General features: G+C 35.5%; 1 protein-coding gene across 1 annotated transcript in view; it reads right to left on the minus strand.

Moving 5' to 3' along the window:
- The window catches only part of LOC150094412 (TBC1 domain family member 2B-like), a 406352-nt gene that overhangs the window by 357976 nt on the left and 24961 nt on the right, over positions 1 to 23415 (minus strand). Inside the window, exon 3 of the mRNA XM_090412467.1 lies at positions 17530 to 17755. Coding sequence (XP_090268593.1) covers positions 17530 to 17755 — 226 coding nt within the window. The remainder of the gene's footprint in view (positions 1 to 17529; positions 17756 to 23415) is intronic.

Genomic DNA, 23415 nt, shown 5'->3' on the forward strand with positions numbered 1-23415 from the left:
TCAACAGCACTCCTCCCCCACCCCTTTTTCTGCCCTGTCTATATTTTCACAAAAAACATCATCATACCCATCCATCTATTTGTGTCAGTATGTTCTTCATTCATGAATAACCAAGTCTCCTTTATTCCATCAGTTTTTGGATGAATATACTTTATTAATGCTGCTATTTCATTTCCTTTATTTTGAATACTTCTAGCACATACATACCAGCTTATTTCTGGTTTTATAACAAGTTCATCAATCCCTCTTTCCAGATATGACTCCTCTATACTCCATCCCTTGATCACTCTTCTCTATCATCAGTAACTTACACTTCTCCACAGACATGTTTGTTCCCCCCCACACCCACACACCCTCTGGTCATCCCAATCCTTTCTTGTATACACACACACACACACACACACACACACACACACACACACACACACACACACACACACACATCCACTCTTCTCACAGCATATTCCTGCCAATCATGACCCCCTCCCATGCCCACTTCCCTTTCTGTCTTGTATTCCTTTCTCATTCTCTTCACTCACCTATCCATTCACAAGCTCACCCACCCTACTTTCTTGCTCTTCCACATCACTTCTACCACCTCCTGCTTCCTCAGGTCTTCCATTCTTGTAGCCACAGTTTATCAGACTGACTCACATCAAATCCATTTAAATGTAGCTAATCTCTTTTATACAGCTACATCTGTCCCAGAAATTCATCCCACACAGTCACAAAATGAATTCCTTTCTCTTTGCACAACTCCATTACTATCGCATTCATCATCTTAATTTATTACTACGATATATGGGCAACACACTGACTACCTTTCCTACCACACTGTTATCGTTTACTCTCCTTAGCAACCCCCTGATATCCATTCTTACATTCTCTACATTAATTTAGTTTTTGTTTTTTTTTGCTATGAAAACATTTCAGACTCTTCAAAGTTAAATCCAAGTCGTCGCATTAACAGAATTAACATACTATCTACTTTAGCGTTACAGGTCTTTAATAGCACAATAGTGAAATCTGTCAGATTCTAAACCATCTTTTTCTACATCTCACAGTATTTTCAAAGCAACTCAAACCCAGCATTAATCAAATATTAATTATTCCTTTCATTCAACATATTTTTTGTACTCACCATATGTCAAGATAAACATGTGCTTATGTAGCAAGAAAATCAGTGATAAGGATTAGTCAGTGTTTATTTTTTATACTCCACTAGATGATGATCAATATATAGCAGCCAAAAATTTAAAGCTACTTATTCTTAAACTATATCTGTTAATATGAAAAATACCATGTCGACATCATTTCAGCATCAACAGCCATCCAAGTTAGAAAACGATTCTATGTATTCAGTATTCTATGTAATCACAAAAAAAGGTGAGATATTTGTGACTAAATTCTGTAAATTAGATACTATATCAATTCAAAAATTTTTGAGGAGACTTCCTTTCCTGTTGAGATGCAGGAACAGTAACATTATCCCTAAGTTCTTAAGAATAAAAATGCATTTCCATTGTAGTTTAGAACGTTGATTAGATAAGAATAAAAATTACTGACTATACTGAGAACACTAACAAGATTAGATAACACCTTCCATAAATTGAGAGAATGCATACAAGTAATAGTTTTTATTTATTTTCTATCTGCAATTTCATTATATATATAATATATAAATGTTGTATTTATTATTTAATGCATAATAGCAACTTCATTACACAATACATAATTATAACAAATTAATTGCATCACTGAATGTTTTGAATTATTTTTAACTTTGCAAATATATGATGCAGTCTGCTTCTTCACAGCATATTTTTTAAGAATGCACATGAGAGATATTCCAGATTTTAATTTATCAGTCAGTTAGTTCTAATTTGTTTACAATTAAATGTGTTATGTTATTTTATTTTTTTCGTCCACCATGGATTAATTTAAAAATAATAATAATTTGTGACATAGGACATCTAAGCACTGAATTTACACATGTATATAAACCCACTGTGTGTGTGTGTGTGTATGAGCAGCAGCTATACATCCCAACATACATGTAATGGAGAATTAAGAAGTAGTACCAATCTATACATGCTTCCCACTTCAGATTTATGAGCTCCATGTTTGGTCTCACAGTATTTTTTTTTTTTATGATTCTTTAAGTCAAAAATTTTCATTATAACTTTAACAATATATAGATGTCATAGCATAGTTATTTATATTTTTTATGTAATGAAATTTATGTCAAGGTCAGCATTAAGTCTGTTCCTGTTTAATATTGTGATGGAGGAGGTAAGAGAAGACTCGCTTTGGACTATGTTGTATGTTGATGACATTGCTGTGTGCAGAATCAAGAGAAGAAGTGGCAGCTAAACTGGAAAGTTGGAGGGAAAGTACTGGAAGAAAGAGGTATGAGACTGAGCAGAAGTAAGACAGATTATATGTGTTGCAAAATGGATGGCAGCCAGGAGACAGATCTGGAGCTGGAAGGAAATGTCATCAGGAAGGTCAGTGGCTTTAGATACTTAGGTTCAACAATGAAAGAGGATGGCGAGGCTGAGAAGGAAGTGGGATGCAGGATACAAGCAGGATGGAGGAACTGGAGAGAGATAGCTGGAGTGCTATGCAATAAGAGAGTGCTGATCAATCTAAATGGTACAGGACAGTAGCGAGACCAGCTATGACGTATGCTATGGAAACTGTGGCCTGTGGCCCTGAGGAAAAATAACATCAGCAGGATGGAGGTAGCGGAGATGAGAATGCTTAGGTGGATGTGCAGTGTGACCAGAAAGGATCGTCTGAGAAATGACTATGTAAGGGGAACGGTGAAAGTTACGAACTTAGGAGCAAAGATACAGGAGGAAAGGTTGAAATGGTTTGGTCATGTGAAGAGGAGGGAGGAAGAGTATGTGGGAAGAAAGGTCATGCAGATGGATGTGCAGGGGGGGAGGAAGTGCGGGCAGCCAAAGAAGAGATGAAGGGAGATGGCGGAGGAGGACTTGAGGATGAAGAACTTGGATGTGGCTACAGTCCAAGACAGGAGGTTGTGGAGGAGACTCACTACAAACAGCAACCCTACTTAAGTGGGAAAAGCTGCAGAAGAAGAAGAAGATGTAATGAAATTTATGTAGGTTCACAATCTTGCATAAGTGAACGATTGTGAACCTACAGTACATTAATACTGTGGGTGGGGATAACGATTTTTTTTTCTACTTTTTATTAATTTTATATAGTTTTTGTATTTTTATTTTATTTTTTACATAATCCAGAAATCCTGCTATAGAGACCAAATATGAAACCTCATTTGAGCTTCAAGCCTCCAATAAGCAGAACAGTGGTCTCACACCAGGCAATGAAATTCATCTTCAACATATTATATTTATATCTTGTTCACCAGGTGAAACAACATGGGATAATACTCAGCAGAAAATTTCTGTCAGTTAAATCTTAAATTACGATATGTTAAATCTTAGACAGAATGTACATGCATGCGTACAATACACACAGTATTATTTTTATTGTACAAGCACTTCCATGGAATCTGAAGACTCATCATAAGAGACCCCAAACTATCCACACAATATTTATCATACTTGGCTTTGAACCAATTAACAGCCAAAACACTCACAAGTTACTCTGGCAAACCCATTCCACTCAATTACCACTCTTCATGCAAAAAATCTAATCCTCACACAACTACTAACCACACCACACTCTTACTCAACTTCTAGGGATGACCTCTTGTTCTGTTCCCCTTCTAGCCAAGTGAGGAAACATTTCCTCTACATCAAGGTTTCCAAAACTTTTTTTCCCTTGGCCCAGTTATTTTAATACTTCATCTTCATGACCCACTAAAATTTTTATGGCCACTAGGTAAAATAAAACAGATTTGAATGTTCATAGAGTTTTCATTTAAATTATACATATTTGGTCTAATGTATTAAAATTAAGAACTTTTATTGCTAAAAGACCATAAGATATAATGATAAAAAATATACAAAGAGCCAAAGTTTCACTAGCCACTGTCTAGCATTTTCAAGGCTGTACTGGTGTGAAAACAAATGCATCAAGTTACATGTAAAACATACACTTTAGTAACTGCTAGGCTGTTACATTTGATAATTCGTGTTTGATAGCGTGCATGCGTTCAAATGCTTCAGTCAGAATCCAGTACATGACCACTTGTCGTGTAGTTTTTTTTGCATATTGTAGTTCTGTTAAACTGAGAGAAATGATGAGATTTTTCCATATGTCTTTAAGAATAGTACCTTGATTTCTATTTAAATTGCCTGTGCATAGCACCACAGCTGCTTCTTTGAAAGTTCTGTATCTGTAGTTATTCTCGATGTAAGGCATAGAACTGTTTTTCCAATCTATAATGTGATTTGATGTTGAGAAATGATGAGCTAAACCAGATGCGATGATTCTATTGTGATTGACATCCCCCACATGTTCCTTCTGTCTTATTTTAAAACTTCTAGAAGTCTGACCAATGTAAGAAAGGCCACACGTGCAAACTGTCACTAATAGCTAACACTCTATCTCTGAATGGATACCCGTCTAACATTTTAAACAAATTGCTATTTAAAGACAACCTCCAACAACGTGTTACGGTATCCCAATATGTGTCCACAGCTGTCATTCCATATATTAATTCAGTTTCCACAAAACTGGCGAGAATGTTAAAAGCTCATAACATCAGTGTGATTTTTAAACCAACTACCATGATCAGACAAATCTTAAGATCACCCAAAGATGAGGTACCTTACTTCAAATTTCCTGGAGTATATGAAATTCCATGCACGTGTGGCCTTTCTTATATTGGTCAAACTTCTAGAAGTTTTGAAATAAGACAAAAGGAACATGTGGGGGATGTCAATCACAATAGAATCATCACATCTGGTTTAGCTCATCATTTCTCATCAGCAAATCACGTTACAGATTGGAAAAACAGTTCTATGCCTTACATCGAGAATGACTACAGACACAGAACTTTCAAAGAAGTTCTGTGTCTGTAGTCATCCAATGTGGTGCTATGCACAGGCAATAATTTAAATAGAAATCAAGGTACTATTCTTAAAGACATATGGAAAAATCTCATCATTTCTCTCAGTTTAACACAGCTACAATATGCAAAAAACTACACAACATGTGATCATGTACTGAATTCTGACTGAAGCATTCGAACGCATGCACGCAATCAAACACTAATTATAAAATGTAACAGCCTAGCAGTTACTAAAGTGTATGTTTTACATGTAACTTGATGCATTTGTTTTCATACCAGTACAGCCTTGAAAATGCTAGACAGTGGCTAGTGAAACTTGTTGGCTCTTTGTATATTTTTTATCATTATATCTTATGGTCTTTTAGCAATAAAAGTTCTTAAGAGTTTTCATTTATTATTATTATAATAAAGAAGCATTTACTCTTACAAAAATATAAAGAAATTAAACTAAAGCCAAGTAATTTATTAATGAGAAGTGTGATGTTGTTGTTTGTTAACTAGAAACTTCAGGTTTGGAGGAAAAGATGATAACTTTATTCTTAAATCCAGTTCGACTTCCAATCGGTTTCTATATTTATTTTTTTGAAAAACCAGTGTTGAAAAGCCTGTTTCATACTTATAGGTTGTGACAAAAGGCATTAGAAATTTTATCACTTTTTCTGCTAAAACTGGGTACTCCTGACGGCAAGACAGCCAAAAATTCATCAGTGGTATTGTGTTGAAGATGTATTTGAGTGCTGTATCACACGACAGTTCGATTATAGATTCAATATCTGAATCCAACAATTCTGTCTGAGATTCTGCATTCACTGTAAAAGGGTTCCTTATCCATCCTTTGTTGCTGTTGATTGGGGGGATATATTCCTTCAGACTTGCCTGCAGTCCTAGCATATGTTCCTTGATAACAGCTGAAATCTCATCTGGCATGGAACTCATATTATACTCTTTTTGTAATTCTGTTAGCTTTGTAAAAGATTTGTAATTCCCTGCTTCCACATGACAGGACCACAAATTCAGTTTTTTTGTTGCAGCTTCCACCTTCTCTTGTATTTTAAATACAGTTACATTGCTACCTTGTAATGTCAGATTTAAATTATTCAAAAAATCAAAAATGTCACAAAGGTAGGTTAATTAACCAACTGACATCATGAAAACTGTCTTTGAATTCAAATATTACATCCCTAGCCACTGGGGGATGTTGGTCTAAGAACATTAAAACTTCATCCTTCATTTCAATAAGTCTTCTTAAAACATTCCCTCTTGACAGCCATCGCACCTTGCAGTGTAAAAGAAGATGTGCATGTTCACTCCCCATTTCTTTGCACAACGCAGAAAATTTTCTTGAATTCAATGGACGAGATTTTATAAAGTTTACAAATTGTGCACACTCTTGCATAGCCATTCTTTTGACAGCCAATGCTTCTCTGTGAAAGCTACAATGCACCCATACACATTCTGGTGCTATGACTTTGATCTTCAGAAAAAGTCCAGTACATGCGCCTGCCATTGCGTGGGCTCCATCGCTACTCAGTCTCACACATTTCTTCCATTCGATGTCCTTTTCATTGATGAAATCAATGCAATCAAATTAAAAATTTCTTCAGCTGTTGTTCTTGTTGTCAGAGGTTTACAAAAAAGAAATTCTGTGCGAGTTGTATTGTCACAATCGTATTTCACAAAATACATTAAATTTGGCATAGTCCGATATGTCTGTACTTTCATCGACTTGCAAGGGAAAAAAATTGTACTCTTATCTGCCATCTCCATATTCTATGCTTCACTGTGTTATTTGATAGCGTAGCATATTTACTTGCTCGCCTGTTTTTTATCACATATTCGAGATGCTAACATTTTCATTGCTGGAACTATTAATTTCTCTGCAACTGTGTGAGGATAATCAGTTTCAGCAATTAATTTTGATATTTCATAAGAAACCATCACATGGTTTTCAGACTGAGCTCCCTGAGAAAAATTCGAAGACAGTCTTCTTGGTAGCTATTAGCTCTCTCTTTTTATTTATAAAGAACTCTATTGGCTTATTTCTGTAGTTTGGATGTTTCAATTCCAAATGTGGCTTCAACTTTGAAGGTCTCATGGACTCGTTTGAAAGTGCAGCACAACAAATAACACAATGGTTTGTCATCAGCACCCTTGATAAAACCAAACTGTATGTAATCCTCAGAATACTGTCGGGTCCAGTACATCTTCTTTTTACGTAAGAGTAGTAGACAACACATCGTGCGGCCGCTTGTTAGTGCTGTTCTCAGAACTCGTGCCCAGCTGCACGTCACTCGATTGTTCGTTGGTGCTAATCGAAGAGTTTATAACCGGTACATTGTTCGTTTGTTGTTTTATTACCCATTAGTTAAATGGGTAATGGCAAGCGAGATGAAGAAAGAATGGAATAAATTATTTAGAAACAATTATAATAATTATGGTTGTTCAGCCGAACCCACCGGGCAAGATACACGTAATCAGTAACTACAAAAAAAAATATGCTCTCTCTCGATGCTTAACGTGGCGGGTGAGTAAAACACATGCCAGACCGCCAAACGATTCAGCTGGTGGCACGGTTGTCACCACGCATCCTCGCCATTAGTTGAGCTACTTTACTGCGAACAAAAAGACTGTAAAATGGCGATGCGAACAGAGTGCGTTTTTCGTCTCTATTAATTAAATTATTTATTTATTAGTCCCGATTAAACACTATTTACTTGTATTTTAGAGTTTTGTGAAAAAAAGAAAAACCAAAAAGAAACACCTAGGTTTAATAGAGTTTTTTAGGTAATTCGGCATTTAGCTTTCGTGACCAGGTGCTGGGACGTGACCCACCATTTGGGAAATGCTGCTCTATATCAATTCTATAAAATCCTTTAAGTAACTTAAATGTTTTTATCATATCCCCTCTTTTTCACCTAGCAATTAACTGCAATCCACAAACCCTCAATCTATCCTAATATGGAGTATCCCACAGACCCTCACCATCTTGTTTACTTACCTCAATCCTCTCCACTACTTCTTCATCAACAAGAAACCCAGGTGCAGACCTACACACACAGTGATCCAGATGTGGACGTATCAAGGCCTTATAAAAAGGAATAACTTTCTTAATCTCTACTTGTCAGTATGTTCTTCAATAGCCATGTAACCCTATGAGTTACCTTGGCAACTTTAGCAACATATCTTCTAAACTTCAACCATCTGCTACCATGCCCAAAATCCCTAGCTTCTTCTATTTCCTGGAGTACAGTTCCATCAATGTAGTACACAGCTTGTAACCTATTTATCTCAAAATGCATAACTTTACGTTTCTCCACATTAAAGTGACACCTATTATCTTTTCCCCTCACTGATAGTCTATTTAAATCATCCTGCAAGCTCTCCAATCACCTAATTAACTATTACTTTACCAAATTTTACACTGACTATTTAGGTTTACATGCTGGTTTGAATTCATTATAAGGTTTAATGGAATAAATACAGCACATATAAATAATTAAACACACATGTAATCAATCCTGTATTTTGTCTCAGTCACTGAGAAATTGTTTAGGAAGGAATATCAAAATTGCAAAAACACACAGAAACTTGCATAACACAATAAGTGGAAAAAATTAGACTGAAAGTCATGGCGAGTTCTATGAGGGCACATTCTGCATGGGTGCTGTTGGGCAGAAGGCCTAAAAATTTAATTCTTAGGCATTCTACTTCACATTCAAGTGATCCTTCATACTATTTGGCCCACTTCTGCAATACATCCTGATGTCTATCAGTCACCCTTTACTCCATATCATACATATCATCTGGAGTTCAAACTCCTATCCACCATTGCCACTGAAACTGTATTATTACCAACAATTTCTTCCAATATGCATCTTGCAATCTTTTCATTCAACAGAAGATAACTTTATTATTTATCACAAAGTAGCAATCATTATCCTTTACCCACATCACCTTTAATAACTATTATCCTCCTCACTTTAGTTCAGCAAAAAAAAAAAAAAAACTGAATAATCAAATCCTCAACATCATATCCTATCCTAATTTATGCTCATGCATAGACCTACACATTTTACCATATAGGTATTCGGAACCAAAATCCCATGGAATAGGTTGGTTACTCCTTATTCCTAAATGTGTCCGTAGAAGCATGTGTTCACAGGCCCGTTTGCCTGTTCTGGGGGATGAAAAACCAGAGTTTCCAGGTGGAAAAAAAACCCCTACCTCCGTATGAGACTGGCTAACTCACCTTCAGTCGAAAGAGACCTCAACATCATTAATCTATAAATAAAACAGTAGCACACTACTAGTCACTTGTTACACTATATATTGCTTTCTGATGACGAGAATAAGAGGATGGCTGATAGACATCAGCTTCATATGCATAAAAATTTACATAACATATTTCTATGTAGTGTCCTGCCTTGGCAAAGTCCAACAATATCATGATATAGCTAATTCCTGAACAAGCTGGGATTCATATTGAACAGTAATTGTCAACATCAGATTTCACTTTAAGACAAACAAATGAGAAATCATGGGAATATAACGAGGATCTTATTTAAATTTTGTAGATCTGGAAATATGGCAAGGTGCCAAGAAAAATGCTCCCTTCAACCTACTGTAATTTACTGGAAACTGGACATTACACATAGCAACAGTCTATATTTAAAGTGTAGGTCAACAGTTACAACTGAAGGAGATACAGGAAGATGGTTTGATGTTAAATCAGGTGTGAGATATGGATGCACATTATCTCCACTGTTATTCATCATCTATATGGATTACATTATGAAAGTGACATTAGTCCTGATATTAAAATTTGATATATTCAAATCAGCTCTTTATGCAGATGACTTTATACTCTTAAATACATCCAGCACAAGTCTGCAAGATTCTTCCAACTAAACTGAATAACTGCTGTTAAACTGAATAATAAATTTGGAATAAAAAAATCAGCAAAAAAGACTATGAAAACAAAACTTGATAAGATCATCTGCATCCTGAATAGAGAATCTATAGAAAAGTAAAATATTTCAGCTATTTAGGCACAATTTTAGTGAACACTAAACTAGCTGTATACAAGAAGACAGTGTTCAATTTTAAAATATGGATCTGAGTGTTAGGTTAAAATAAAACACATGATCAAAGACCGGAAGCTAAAGATGCGAGGATTCCGGGAAATATTAGAGGAGTGAGTGGATGGCATCAGTGACAAAACCATATTAAAAATGAGGATATTAAATAGGAATTTGTCAAAGTTTGCATTTGGGAATGTGTAGCAAACCTACCCTAAGGTAATATGGTCACTTAAGCTTTTTTTTTGCTGGGATGGCAAGAAAAGACTAACAGGAAGAAAGCCAAGATCTGGATGGATGGATTAATGCATAATTAATTGCCTTAGAAAAAAAAATTATAAGGTCTAGTAATAAGTCTTGCAGATAAGATTAATTTAGAAAAAAAAAATCTGCACAAAATCAGTAATGATTTAAACTGTTCATGTAGTACTATCATAATAGCCTCAACACCCACTTAGGTACACTCAGTAATTTGATGATATCTAATTCAACTGTCATTTTATTATAGAAATTGAGTAAATTACTGAAGACAAAAGCAACCTTCACGAAGCTGTGCTGCTCCCTATTGTATTATATACGTATCCACTCATTCCTAAATTCTATCTTTAACCAACAATCCAGAGTTGACCAGTCTATAATTTGCTCTCTTAGGACTCTGCTAGTGCTGTGGCTTAAATTAAATACCTTGGTCATGAGCATTGCTAATTCTTTTACTTTCTCATAATACACGAGCTGATATCCCATCTAATCTAACATTCATATTCACACTGAGATTTTGTAATGTTCAAAGTACATCTAGTCAGTTACTGCAGAATCTCGACTTGGATAATACCACACTAACAAAGTGATCACTCATTAATTTATGTATTTCTCCTGTCTGTCACTTTTGCAGAATCTGCACATTCTTTAAAGTTACACATCCATAATAATTTTAAGGGATTTCCATTAACCTGCTCTGCTAATTTCCTCTCACATTCTGATTTTGAGCTTCTTTACCAAGCTAGTCACTCTGTAAAAATTTCATTGATGATTTACTTATTATATGTGTTTTTACAGTATTATAAATGTTAGGTACACATTTTAAAAATAAACTTTAAAATTAAATTGAAACTTATTTGTTCACATTTTTTTAATGCAACTGTATGCTTTAGTATTACTAGAATGGTAATGTGGTTATGAAATGTCAAAACAAAGGAAACTGCTATATTAAAATAATCAACTTGCTTACATTGATTTAGGGAGTTACACGGAAATAGTGTATGTGTGGTCTATTTATGATAATTTTCTTATGTAGTAACGTGGTAAGTAACATGTAGTTCCACATTACAACACACTAACGTGGAATCGCTATACTAGAGGAAACCAAGTAATCACCTGAATCTTACTTTGAAGCTCAGCAACTAGATATGTGCATTAGTTACTAGTTGCAAAACAGCTGTCATATGGAAACTGGAATACTAGCAAAGAGAATGAGAGAGAGAGAGAGAGAGAGTAGACAGAAGGAAAAATTGTTGAACTGAATTCTGTGATTGTCAAAAACTATTTTATAGGGATCCTTATCTACCCTCTGAGGAATAACTGTGAAATTAATACCGAAGACAATGCAATGTATCAAGCCTTCCTACACATTAGTGAGAGTGGTGTATGCAAGTGGTGCGAGAGTGGTGTATGCAAAGGGTTCAGTTCCCATTTATCCTTTCCAATCAAAGGGAAAATGTCACATCACCCAACTGCATTATGGAAGTGCTTGTGAAATAATGGGCAAAGGTCCCGAGTGATAAAAACAGGAGAGTCAATAGGTGGAAGAGAGATAAGCTGGTAAGAATATCTCAGAAATTTGCCTTACTAGCAGTCACATGCAATAGCATCTCTGATACATAGAAAATGTAATAAACAGAAGCTATCATGTTAGTGATCAGAAACAACTGATTTATTCAGGAGGCAAATGAAGGTCTAATGAATGTGCTGCTATTAGTCAAACTGTAGACCTGTAAACCACAGGGAGTGTACTGAGCACACCATGCATCACATACTATCTCAAATGGGACATAACAGTAAATGGCTACTGAAGATACCATACATGCCCAAGAGAAACAAGCAGTACAATTAAGATGCCAGAGGATCAGAGAAAGGTTGCTGTATCTGAAGGACAAGGGTATGCCAACAACATTATCATCATCATCAAGAGACTGCCATAGAGTCAAGAGGCTCATTGTGGGAGGTCCCACTCTCACATGCACAACTCATCATACTTCAACTTAAACGCATTCACTATCCCTGCACTTTCCACACTCTCAGGCAATGCAATCCAATCACCCATCATTCTCCATTCAAAAAATCTACTCCTCATTCCTCTTGTTCACACCTACCTTATACAGCTTCCAGGGATAGCCTCTCATTCTTTCTCTGTCTCCAGATATTCTATGAAAAATCTCATCCACATCAATCTGGTAATTATCCCTTACCAACTTATGTCTTGATCATGTCTCCACTCTTCCTTCTATCCATTAGGCTCTGTAACTTGCATTCTCTCAATTTATCCTCATATTCCACATTCCAGAGACCAACTAAGTCAATGAACACTCTCAAACATCTCATCATCCTTTTGAAAACCTGGCAACCAAATTTGTGCACAGTAATCCATATGCAGCCTGATCAAAGCCTTGTACAATGGAATCATAACATACTTCTACATGTCAGTGTTCTCTGCATCATTCCCATAATCTGTTGTTGTTCATCTCCTCTTCTAAAATATCCCTACCAATTTTATACTCTGCATCCCATCTTCACTTCTCATATTTTAAAATCTTACACTTTGCAACATTAAACCGACATCACTTGCTCATTCAGGCAGTCTATTTAGGACTTCTTGCAAAGCTACAACATCTGCTCTACTTCTAATAACTCTCTCCAACTTTGCATAATCTATAAACAACTGTATATCACTATTTAAGCTCTTTCCAATGTCATTTACATATAAATTACACATGGGATCATTAAACAATGATCCTAAAACAGACCTCTAGGGCACATTACTAGTTACTTTCCTCTTCTGGGATATCACTACCCCCAACCAGCTGATACCTATCACACAGCCCATCTCCAATCCAACACCATCTGTTTCAATTTAAATACTAGTTTATCTAACACATCCCTCTTCTTCAATGTACTCATCACCTTGTTATAATAAGTACACTGCTAAAACATGATATTCCTTTAGCAAACTCATGCTGTCATTAAAGAGAATTCTACTGCTATCCACCTAGTTCTGAATCCATGTCCTCACTAGCTTCTCCAACACCTTCTCCACAACTCCAGACAAGCAGACTGGCCTATAATTTGAAGCCTTAGCCTTATCACCCCATTAATGAAGCAGAACAATTTTGCCATATTTCCACTCCTATGGAACCTGGGCTAATCTAAGACTCATGTTAAAAGTATAAGTTAAAGCTGCTGATCACCCTGGAACATTTCCTCAAGACATGTGATGATATATCATCAAAACAGACTTTGGGTCATGCCACTAGTGACTTTCCTCTTCTGGGATATCACTCTCCCATACACAACCTGCTGATACCTATCAGACAGCCAATCTCCAATCCAACACGCTAATATCTGTTCCAATTTAACTACTAGTTTGTCATGTGGTGGTCTATCGAAAGCCTTTACAAAATCTAAATATCCTACTGTATATGCATCCCCTTGTCCAATATATTTGTCACCTTGTTATAATAACACGGTCTAAAACACTATCTTCCTTTAGCAAACCCATGCTGTCCATTAACAAGAATTCTACTGCTGTTCACCCTGTTTTTAATCCTTGTTCTCCCTAGCTTCTCCAACACCCTGACCACAGCTCCACACAAGCAGACTGGCCTATAATTTGAAGCCTTAGTCTTATGAATGCCCTTTATGAAGTGGAACCATTTTGCCATCTTTCCACTCCCTTAGAACCTGGGCTAATCTAAGACTAATGATACAAATGTAAGTTAAAGTTGTTGATAACTGCCTGGAACATTCCCTTAAGACATGTGCTAATATACTATCAAGTCCTATAGGCTTGTTGACATCAAGTTTAGTCCATTCCTTATATACGAGGGTTGTTTGAAAAGTTAGGTAAAAAAATAAGTTAAACACATTTTTTTGGAAAAAAAATCACCTTTATTTCTCAACATAGTCTCCATTGAGGTCTACACATTTGGTCCAGTGAGTTTCCAATTTTTTCATCCCACCTAAAAAGTAGGATTTGTCAAACTGTTCAAAATAGTCATTGACAGCCTTGATGACATCCTCGTTCGAAGAAAATTTTTTCCCAATTTTTAAGTTTGGAAACAATAAGAAGTAATACGGAGCCAAGTTTGGTGAATACAGTTGATGTGGAACCAATTCAAACCTCAATTCGTGCAATTTTGCCATTGCAACGGCTGATGTGTGGGATGGTACATTGTCTTGATGAAAGAGCATCTTTTTTTGTGTGTCAATCTTGGCCATTTTTTCTTCAGTTCTTCTTTTAAATGGTCCAACAATGACACATAATAGACTCCTGTTATTGTCTTACCATTATAATTCCTTGGAAATCTCAAAAAAACAGTGGCCATCACTTCCCAGCTGACAAAACGGTCTTTGCTTTTTTTGGTGCTCTTTCACCAAGCATTGTCCACTGTTTTGATGCTGCTTGGACTCAGGTGTGTAGTGGTGGATCCAATTTTGTCCAATCATATCCAGTCACGAATCGACACAAAAAATCCTGCAAATTGTGATTAAACATTGCCAAACTGCGATGAAATATCTTTTCATATGAATTTTTGATCGACAGTCAAAATCACGGCACCCATTGCACACACAGCTTTTTCATGTGAATCCTTGTTCTCTAGGGAGAACAAAGATTGCTCGTGCAGAATATTATACACCTGTTCGAATTGAGATGCCTACAACTCAACAATCTCGCACACTTTCACTCGGTGGTCTTCCATAACAATACCATGGATTTTGTCAATCATTTCCTTTGCAGTGACCTCAGTTGGGTGTCCAGAGCGCACTTCATCTTTGATGGACTTACGACAATGTTTAAACTCATTTATCCAAAAAAAAAAAAAATAGTCTTTAATGCTGGTGCAGAGTCCCCATGAACTGCATCTAACTCGGCTTTGATCTGCACAGCCGTCCACTTCTTCAAATAAAAGTGTTTTATCAATGCACGAAACTCGTTTGTCTCCATTTTTATGAAAAATGCGAACACGATCATTTTAAATGTTTGCCAAACAAGAACTACACGTCACACGTGGCTAAAATTTTAACTGCCAGGGTTCATGCCAACACTGGTATAAATGAATGAATTGGGTCGCCATCTATTGGAAATTTACCAAACCTTTCAAACAACCCTCATACCTACTGTTCACTCACCATCATTGGTTCCCCCACTGCTCTCAAATTCTGCATTATGTTACAATCACAAGGATGGAATACTTGAATGAACTGCTCATTAAACATCTCTATTACATCATTCGACTATTTTCACCCAACATCATCCTATCATAATCATTCTTCCTTCTACTGGCCACATATCAAAAAACTCCCTAGGATTTATTTTAGTGTCATTTGCTAACTGCTGCTCATACTGCACTTTTGCTACCATTACTAAGCAAGTCATTCTCCTTGCTTTCTTATTCTTTGTACTCCTATGTAACAGATTATCTCCACTCACCTTGCTGCCTCCACAATGCCTTTTCTTCCAGATTGCATTCTTCACCTCATCAGTCATCCATTTTAGACATATCTTATTTAATCTCCTGACCTTTGGAATATAGTCAGTCACTAACTCTGCCAGATACTTCTTGAGTAGAGACCAAATAGCATTGAATTCCTTCTCATGCAATTCCATTCCATGATGATATCCCTGCAGCAATATCGTGGAATGATATTGCTGCAGGGAGCTTGCCACCTCCTGAGCTTGCCATAATAACCTGCCATTCAGTTCCACATATAACCCTTTCTCACAAAAGTCCTGATATGGTATATCAGGACTTTCTCACAAAAGTCCTGATATACATACTACTTAAGGTAGTTATCCCTTAAAACCTCAAGAAATTTATTCTCTTTTATTCCTGATGCTGTCTCTTCATTCCGGTCTATATTACCATAATTAAAATCACCCATTATAATCACCCTTTTCTTATTAGCCAGACCAATTTTGTTTAAACATTTTCTTCTTAGTGTCTTCCACATTATGGTCTATAGCAACACCCTACTAAATATTTCATCCTGTCCACTTCATCAATAACACTCCTCCACCCTTTGTGCTTTGGCTGTCTTCACGAAAGACTACATATCCCTCCATCTCTATTCCTGTCAAACGTCATTCTCGTTCAACCGTCTCACTAATACAAATAATTTTTGGTATTAGTGAGACATTACCTCCAACAGTGTTATCTTTCACTCTCTGTTATGCCTCATGACATCCCCCCTTACATTCTTCTTGTTATCAGTGAAATCATTTGTGCCAACTACCACTACCAACTCTTTTGCTTGCATACTCTTCTTATCCAATGCTTCAACCACCCTGCTTATTCTACCTCCTGGAAAATAGACTTTGTACACCTTTTCACTCATCACACCTCTTATCATCAAATCTCAGCACATTGCCACTCTCAAATCATTCGATATTTCTTTCAAATCTTTCGTCACCTTCTTCCTCACATTCCCATGCAAATTCTCCTTAGTTCATTCCTCATATGTTTAATCTCTTATCTCATCTTCACCAGCTTTCATATCTTCAATTAGTTCTTCATATCTTCATAGTTATTTATATCTTCAATTGGTATTGCGTCATGGATCCATCAAGTTTGGTCACAAACAATGCAAGGTGATGGAAATGGAGTATTTTCCTGACAATCCTTAGATTCCCACTGATATCAAAGGTTCATCTAAGGGGCCACAAAATTTAAAATTAACATGACTAGGTGTACTCAGCTGGCACCAATGTTCTGGTAAGTCTCACAATTCGGTTCTACCTTACCATCAATGCTAGCAAAACACATCCATTCATGATCATTTACTCTCCATGTGATAAACATGCTATGTCACAGTGCAAATGTCAACTAATAATGGTTGCAGGAACATGGAGACTTGAACTTAACTGATTAGATTCCTTTACTAAATAGATCTGAATCCCTCAGAGCATCTTTAGGATGTGATGAGATGTTTTTGAAAGAAGTCTGCTACCAGCATATCTAATCAAACTGCATGAAATTATTTGTCTAACTAGGATGGATGGGTATAGTATAGTGTTTCCAGAAACTTGTGGAATCAATACCTCCATTATGTCAAGGCCATTTGAAGATATGCAGCAGCCCAACCCTGCTGTGTGGTATTTCTAACAAACTGGGCATTCAATATATGTGATCTAATATTACAAAAATAAATAAAATATAAATAAATACTTACAGTCATTTGGTGCTTTATTCCTCATTGCGACCACAGAATTAATAACTTGATTTCGAAGAACATTAAGCTTCTGTGCTAATGGCTTAAACGAAAACTCTTGATTAACTGAATCTTCATTACCTATTCCATCTGGCTTATCAACTGGGATCATTAGTGAAAAATCATCCACATTTTGTTCCATAGGATCTTGTTCTGAAGAATCAGCCAACAGGCCACTTAATGGCCTCTACAAAAATTTTAGATTAATTTGCTTGTAAAAAAAAACTTAATATTTGGATAAAATATGGATTGTAACTGAAACTGAACAGAGAACCCTATACAAATAAGATTATTATTATTATTATTATAAAAAAGCTATACATATAAGATGCTATGCAAACAATAGTTCAGTGCAAATTGCAAAACAGTGAATGCCAATATATACTACCTGAGAATATACACATGCCTCATTTCTATAAATAAAAAAATAAAAAAAAACAGACTAGTGTCAGAATGTCGTGAAATGCAGAATTCTGGTTATTCCAACAAATATACCTAAGATTCATAATATAAGGATATCCAAATTTTAAAATGATGCAAAAAATATACTGAGAATATAAATTAATTTTATATCTTAATCCACATTACACTCAAAGTATGCTATAATTTATGCAACCAACATTTTCAAGAACAACAATCAAACAGGTATGGCAAATAGGCAGAGTGGAAGGTAAAGGGGGGGGGAACAAGAGGCCATCCTGGGAAGTTGAATTAGAGTATTAGTGAGTGGTGAAAACAATGCAAGGAATAGATTTTTTTATATAGAGATTGGCGGGTGAGTGCAATGCGTTGCTGGAGTGTGTTGTGAATCATCCAAGACACGATATTTTCTTTTTATATGGCTCCTGCCTACAAAAGTTTTTTTGAAAACCTATAGTACATGCATTGGTGGACTATGATTTTTTCCTGTGTTTTTATTCATTTTATATATTTTCTGCATATTTTACTTATTTTTTCCATAGTTAAATCCTGCTCTAAAAAACAAACTGCAACTTTTTCAAGCTTCCAATAAGCAGGAAAGTGGTCTCACACTAAGCAATGATCTCCCACCTAATATGATGGTTAGGCTGCTAGATGAGAGAGACTTAACATGGTAATTCTACTGACTTTATGGCAGTTTAATAATAATAACAGTTAAAGAGTGAAAATTAACTATCAAAAGCAGTATTAGACAATGCATGATGTTGACCATGCATTCCTTATACAAAAAAAAAAAGGTTACACAATGTTAAATAACAAAAATTATCAAATTATACAGAATTAAAAAATTTTGTATAATTTGATTTTTTTTTGTAAAAATTCTGTAAAATTAAAAAACAAGTTTTTTTGCTATTTTTTCCCTATGGAAGAAAGTAAACTTTTTATCTAATATACAATTCTTTTATTAATATATTAAATATTAATATATTTTATTATCAATTTTATTTAACTAAAAGTGAATTTAATTTAAGTGGGACTTAAGTAATTTTTTTAATATATTAAATACTAATATATGCTAATAAAATATTCAAATATTATTAGTTATTACATTATTTCACCTAATATAAAAGCCAATAAAATAAAGTTTCAAATAACAGCTGTTTTGCAACTGTAAATCTCTACCCCCCCATAATATAATTAATAAAACATGATTATGGACAATAAAAAAAAAATCAGAATTTTAATAGAGATCCTAAAGACCAAATTTCATTAAATTTCATCAAGACAAAAAGGAATTATTTTGCTAAATATACATCAGCTAAGCAAGCTCATAAATTTTTATCTACAATGCAGTTTGTTAACATTTGAATTTTTGAATGTCAATTTCTGTCATTTTATGAGCATTATCATTATTTATGAACTGAGAATATTCAAAGAACTCTATTGAATGTTGCCACATTTGTAAAAATCCAATGAATATATATAAACAAATTATAGCACCGTTTATAAAATGTCAATTCATTTTTGGATTATGCACTACATAATTTTGTTTAGCCAAATTTTGCTACTTTTTTATATATTGATCCTATGTGACAGGTCAAAGAACCTATAAGCAAATCAGTGTGATATATGGGGTACATATGAGAAGGATTAAGAAAGAAGTTGACATTTTTCTTGAAATATATCAATACTGAAGCCAAAATTAAAACAACTGAATGTTAACTGAGATATTCTTCTTCTTGGCATCCCATATTAGGCAATTGTTTGCCTATAACATTTTCGAGGGTTTAAAAAGTCTTCTGCCCATCTCCTCCTGGGTCCTCCTCTTGAGATATTAAATTGAGACATTAAATATCACATTTAATTAAATTCCATTCAACTAGTGCAGAATTAATAATATCAAACAAATGGAACCAAACTGAATAAGATGGACATATTTCCATCCTAAATACTAAACTTTATATTCCACCCAGCCACAGCAGAGCTATTGTTATATAATCTCAATCTCTTTCTTTCTCTCTCTCTCTCTCTCTCTATCTCTCTGGCTATCTCATGTCTCTGAAACACGAGATAGTATCCTTTTATGTTAAAAAGTCCTACAGCCAGGATGCACTTATCTCAAGTGTGAGAGCACAGGATTAACTTTAAAAAAAAAAAAAAACCTCTAGTCTTGCTAATCCTTAAGTTTATAGACTCAGAATCCTTTGTGTGACTATCTGCACTGAGATGAATGAATTTGGTAATACAGAAAGAGACAAAAAAAGCATGTATAACTAAAAAGAGATGGATTTTTATGTGGTAAATTTGTGAGAAATTACAAAGTGGTTGGTTAAAACTGGGAAGCAGCAAACAGAATGAGCTAGCATGCAAAGTTAGAGCTAGAAGATTTGTAGGAGTGAGAGAGTGACACCAGACAGGTGAGATGAATAAGCCAGGGGCACTTTTCTTTTTTGTTCTATTTCTTGTTGATAAGCTTGTGAAATACAGCTTATCATGCTTCCTTAAACCTTTCACACCACTATTGTAATGGAACTGAGCATCTCCCCAGTTGATCATGTTGTACCAATGATGATAATGATTTTTTTTTTCTTCTGTATTATTAGAGCAGACTGTTTCTCTGATGTATGGTTGGCTACAACACTAATACAGTACATCTTATATATAGTTCTACCAAGCATGGATTGTTATAAAGAGATCTTTAAAGCAGATGAATATGTTTCTATTTCTGAAATATCCTGCGATTTTTTTAGACATGCCTTTTTTATAAATTTGTTTGTTTTATAAATAAATGCATTTCACATATTGCCAATTATGCTGCTACAACAGCTCATCAAAAAAAAATGGCTTCACTAAAATCAGTGATTGACAAATACGCTCACCTAATCACTGATGGCAAGTAGATATCACCAGCTAGATAGCAACTGCAGACTGGACAAAAGAGAATAGTTTTTATTTAATAAAAAAAAGTCTTTCTAAATAAAATCTTTTTTTTAACATCAAGAAAATACAGAAGAATATATAACAAAGACCCATTCTACAGGGTGGTGCAAAAGTAGTGAAGGGGTTTACAATAATAATAACTTTTTAAATTTTAAGTTTTGAATTTATTTCTCAAATTTCTCAAAACAGTAACATATAACCCATGGAGAATTTTATGAGCTAGGTATGGAAGATTATGTCGCATAAGTGACAGCCTTTTCAGCGTCACAAAGTTGGGCTCTTTTGAGAACATATTCCATTACGTGTCAGGGTATCTGGCATTAATTCCTGTATTTCGGCTCGAATGTTCTCCTTGAGCTGCTCTGTGGTTCTGGATTTATTCACATACACCCTCTCCTTAAGATGTCCACAAAGGAAAAAGTCAGGGCCGTTAAATCTGGCAAACGAGCGGGCCAATTGAATGCTGAATTTCTTGAAATTAGACATTCACTAAAAATCTCCCTTAAGATCCCCCCCCCCACTATCGTGGCTCGAACAGTGTGTGTGTGCAGTGGCCCCATCCTGTTGGAACTCATCTCTGGAGTATCAGCAAGAGCTGATCTTAAAAAATTGTTGATCATATCGCGATATCTCTCACCGGTTACAGTTATATCACTTCAGGCAGAACGTGGTCTTCCAGATTTTGGAAGATCTCGCACTGCACCTTGCTGCCGAAAACATCCCACCAAGCGTCAGATCATCGATTCAGAGGTCATGATTTGGATTATCATGCATCAAAATGACAGCAATAGACTCATTGGGTCTAGATTATTGAATGATGATGTTCAAAATAAAGCTCTATGATCTTGGTTCATTGCATAATGGTGTAACATTCCATACTGAATCTCCCAGATGTGCTTTACAAGCTCTGAAAAAAAAAATTAGAACATTGAATTTCAAAAAATTATGATTTTTTTCAACCCCTTCGCTACTTTTGCACCACCCTGTAATAACAAAAATTAATGTAACAAATTATATTTTCCGAAAAAATTAATATCGTTTTTACTTTTCTTATTATTTATGGACTTCTCCTTCTTGGAATGGTTCTCACACAAAGGAAATGTTCACCAAACAATTATACAGCATCACTTGTATTGGAACCCCTAATGACTTATTTGGATATATTTTTTAAAAAATGGTATGGGGAGGGAGGGAGGGAGGTGCTTGGGCAAGTACATTTTCTGCATGGCAAGTAGGATTTTGCATCATTTGTTGAGTCCAGACTCTCAGTCAGTCATCAGTTAGTTAACACCTTTTTATTCCCGTATATATAGGGAGTAGGCGAGGCCATTTTTAGCCCTATCTAACTTTTGGAGACGGAGTGGGCAGTTCAATCTCCACTGGTACCCGATCAGAGATAGCCGGCCCAAGGCTATCACTAATTAATCGGCATGCAGTGAAGAGTGATGGCTCAACAAGTGCTGCCATCTCGTGGTCCCTAACCCTAACACTCATATTTAATGTCTGAAATAATGTGGTTTCTACGGTCGATTTTCTTGAGTTACGGGACGAAAAACCCGAGTTTCCTGGAGAAAAAAACCCACTTGCCCGTGCCAGAGATCAACTAACTCAGGAACCAGTCAAAAAAAGGCTAGGAAAAATTTCCTCTAGTCGCCGACTAGACTCGAAATCACGTTTTCCTTCGTGCGGCCAAGTGTCGTGGTGTGCAAACGCCACATCCACTGAGCTACACAGGCTCTGAGTCCAGACCATAATGTCGACAACTTTTTTTTTTGCTGGATTAGTAATGTCTGTGATAGTTTTGCTGTGATAGTAATGAGATTAAATGTTAATGCAACATTTGTGTTGGGGGAGAGGGGGCAAAATGATTGTAGTATACTATGAAGAATGACAACCAGTTGATTTGTGTCCAATGCATCTAAGATGGAGGGGGCAGAGTTAACTTTTCACCAATTCAACAGCAAACAATGTTATGTTACTTCTTAAGGTGAATGAGAATAGCATGGAAGGTTTCAGGGCTAAGTAACAAAAAAAGTCAACATATTTAAACCATATCATATGATTTTATAGGAAAGAATTAAGAGCTGTTTGCTCAAAAGCCTATATATAGAAATTTTTTTTGGGGGGGGGGGGAGACTCCCAGACTATTATGCAAAACTGCTGGATCAAAAACATGAGAAAATGGTTAAAATATCAGGTAGAAATTTGCTGCATAGAAGATGAGTAATATCACTGCTGACTGAAACAATAGTGAATAGGACATAGACTGCTGCATATTCTTATTCTTTATGTAGGAGAGAAAAAACTAACTGCTTAACTGTTGCTTAGTTTCTTGAATAAGTAATGATTTGGATTATCTATACTGCTAAGTAAGGATGCACAGGAATAAGACCATAAATTCTAAAGGTTACTGCTAAGTAAGGATGCATAGGAATAAGACCATAAATTCTAAAGATTACTGCTAAGTAAGGATGCATAGGAATAAGA

This window comes from Typopeltis vanoorti, chromosome 22 (assembly GCF_054136105.1).
Source record: "Typopeltis vanoorti isolate ZY-2024b chromosome 22, IOZ_Tvanoo_1.0, whole genome shotgun sequence".
NCBI classification, from domain to species: domain Eukaryota; kingdom Metazoa; phylum Arthropoda; class Arachnida; order Uropygi; family Thelyphonidae; genus Typopeltis; species Typopeltis vanoorti.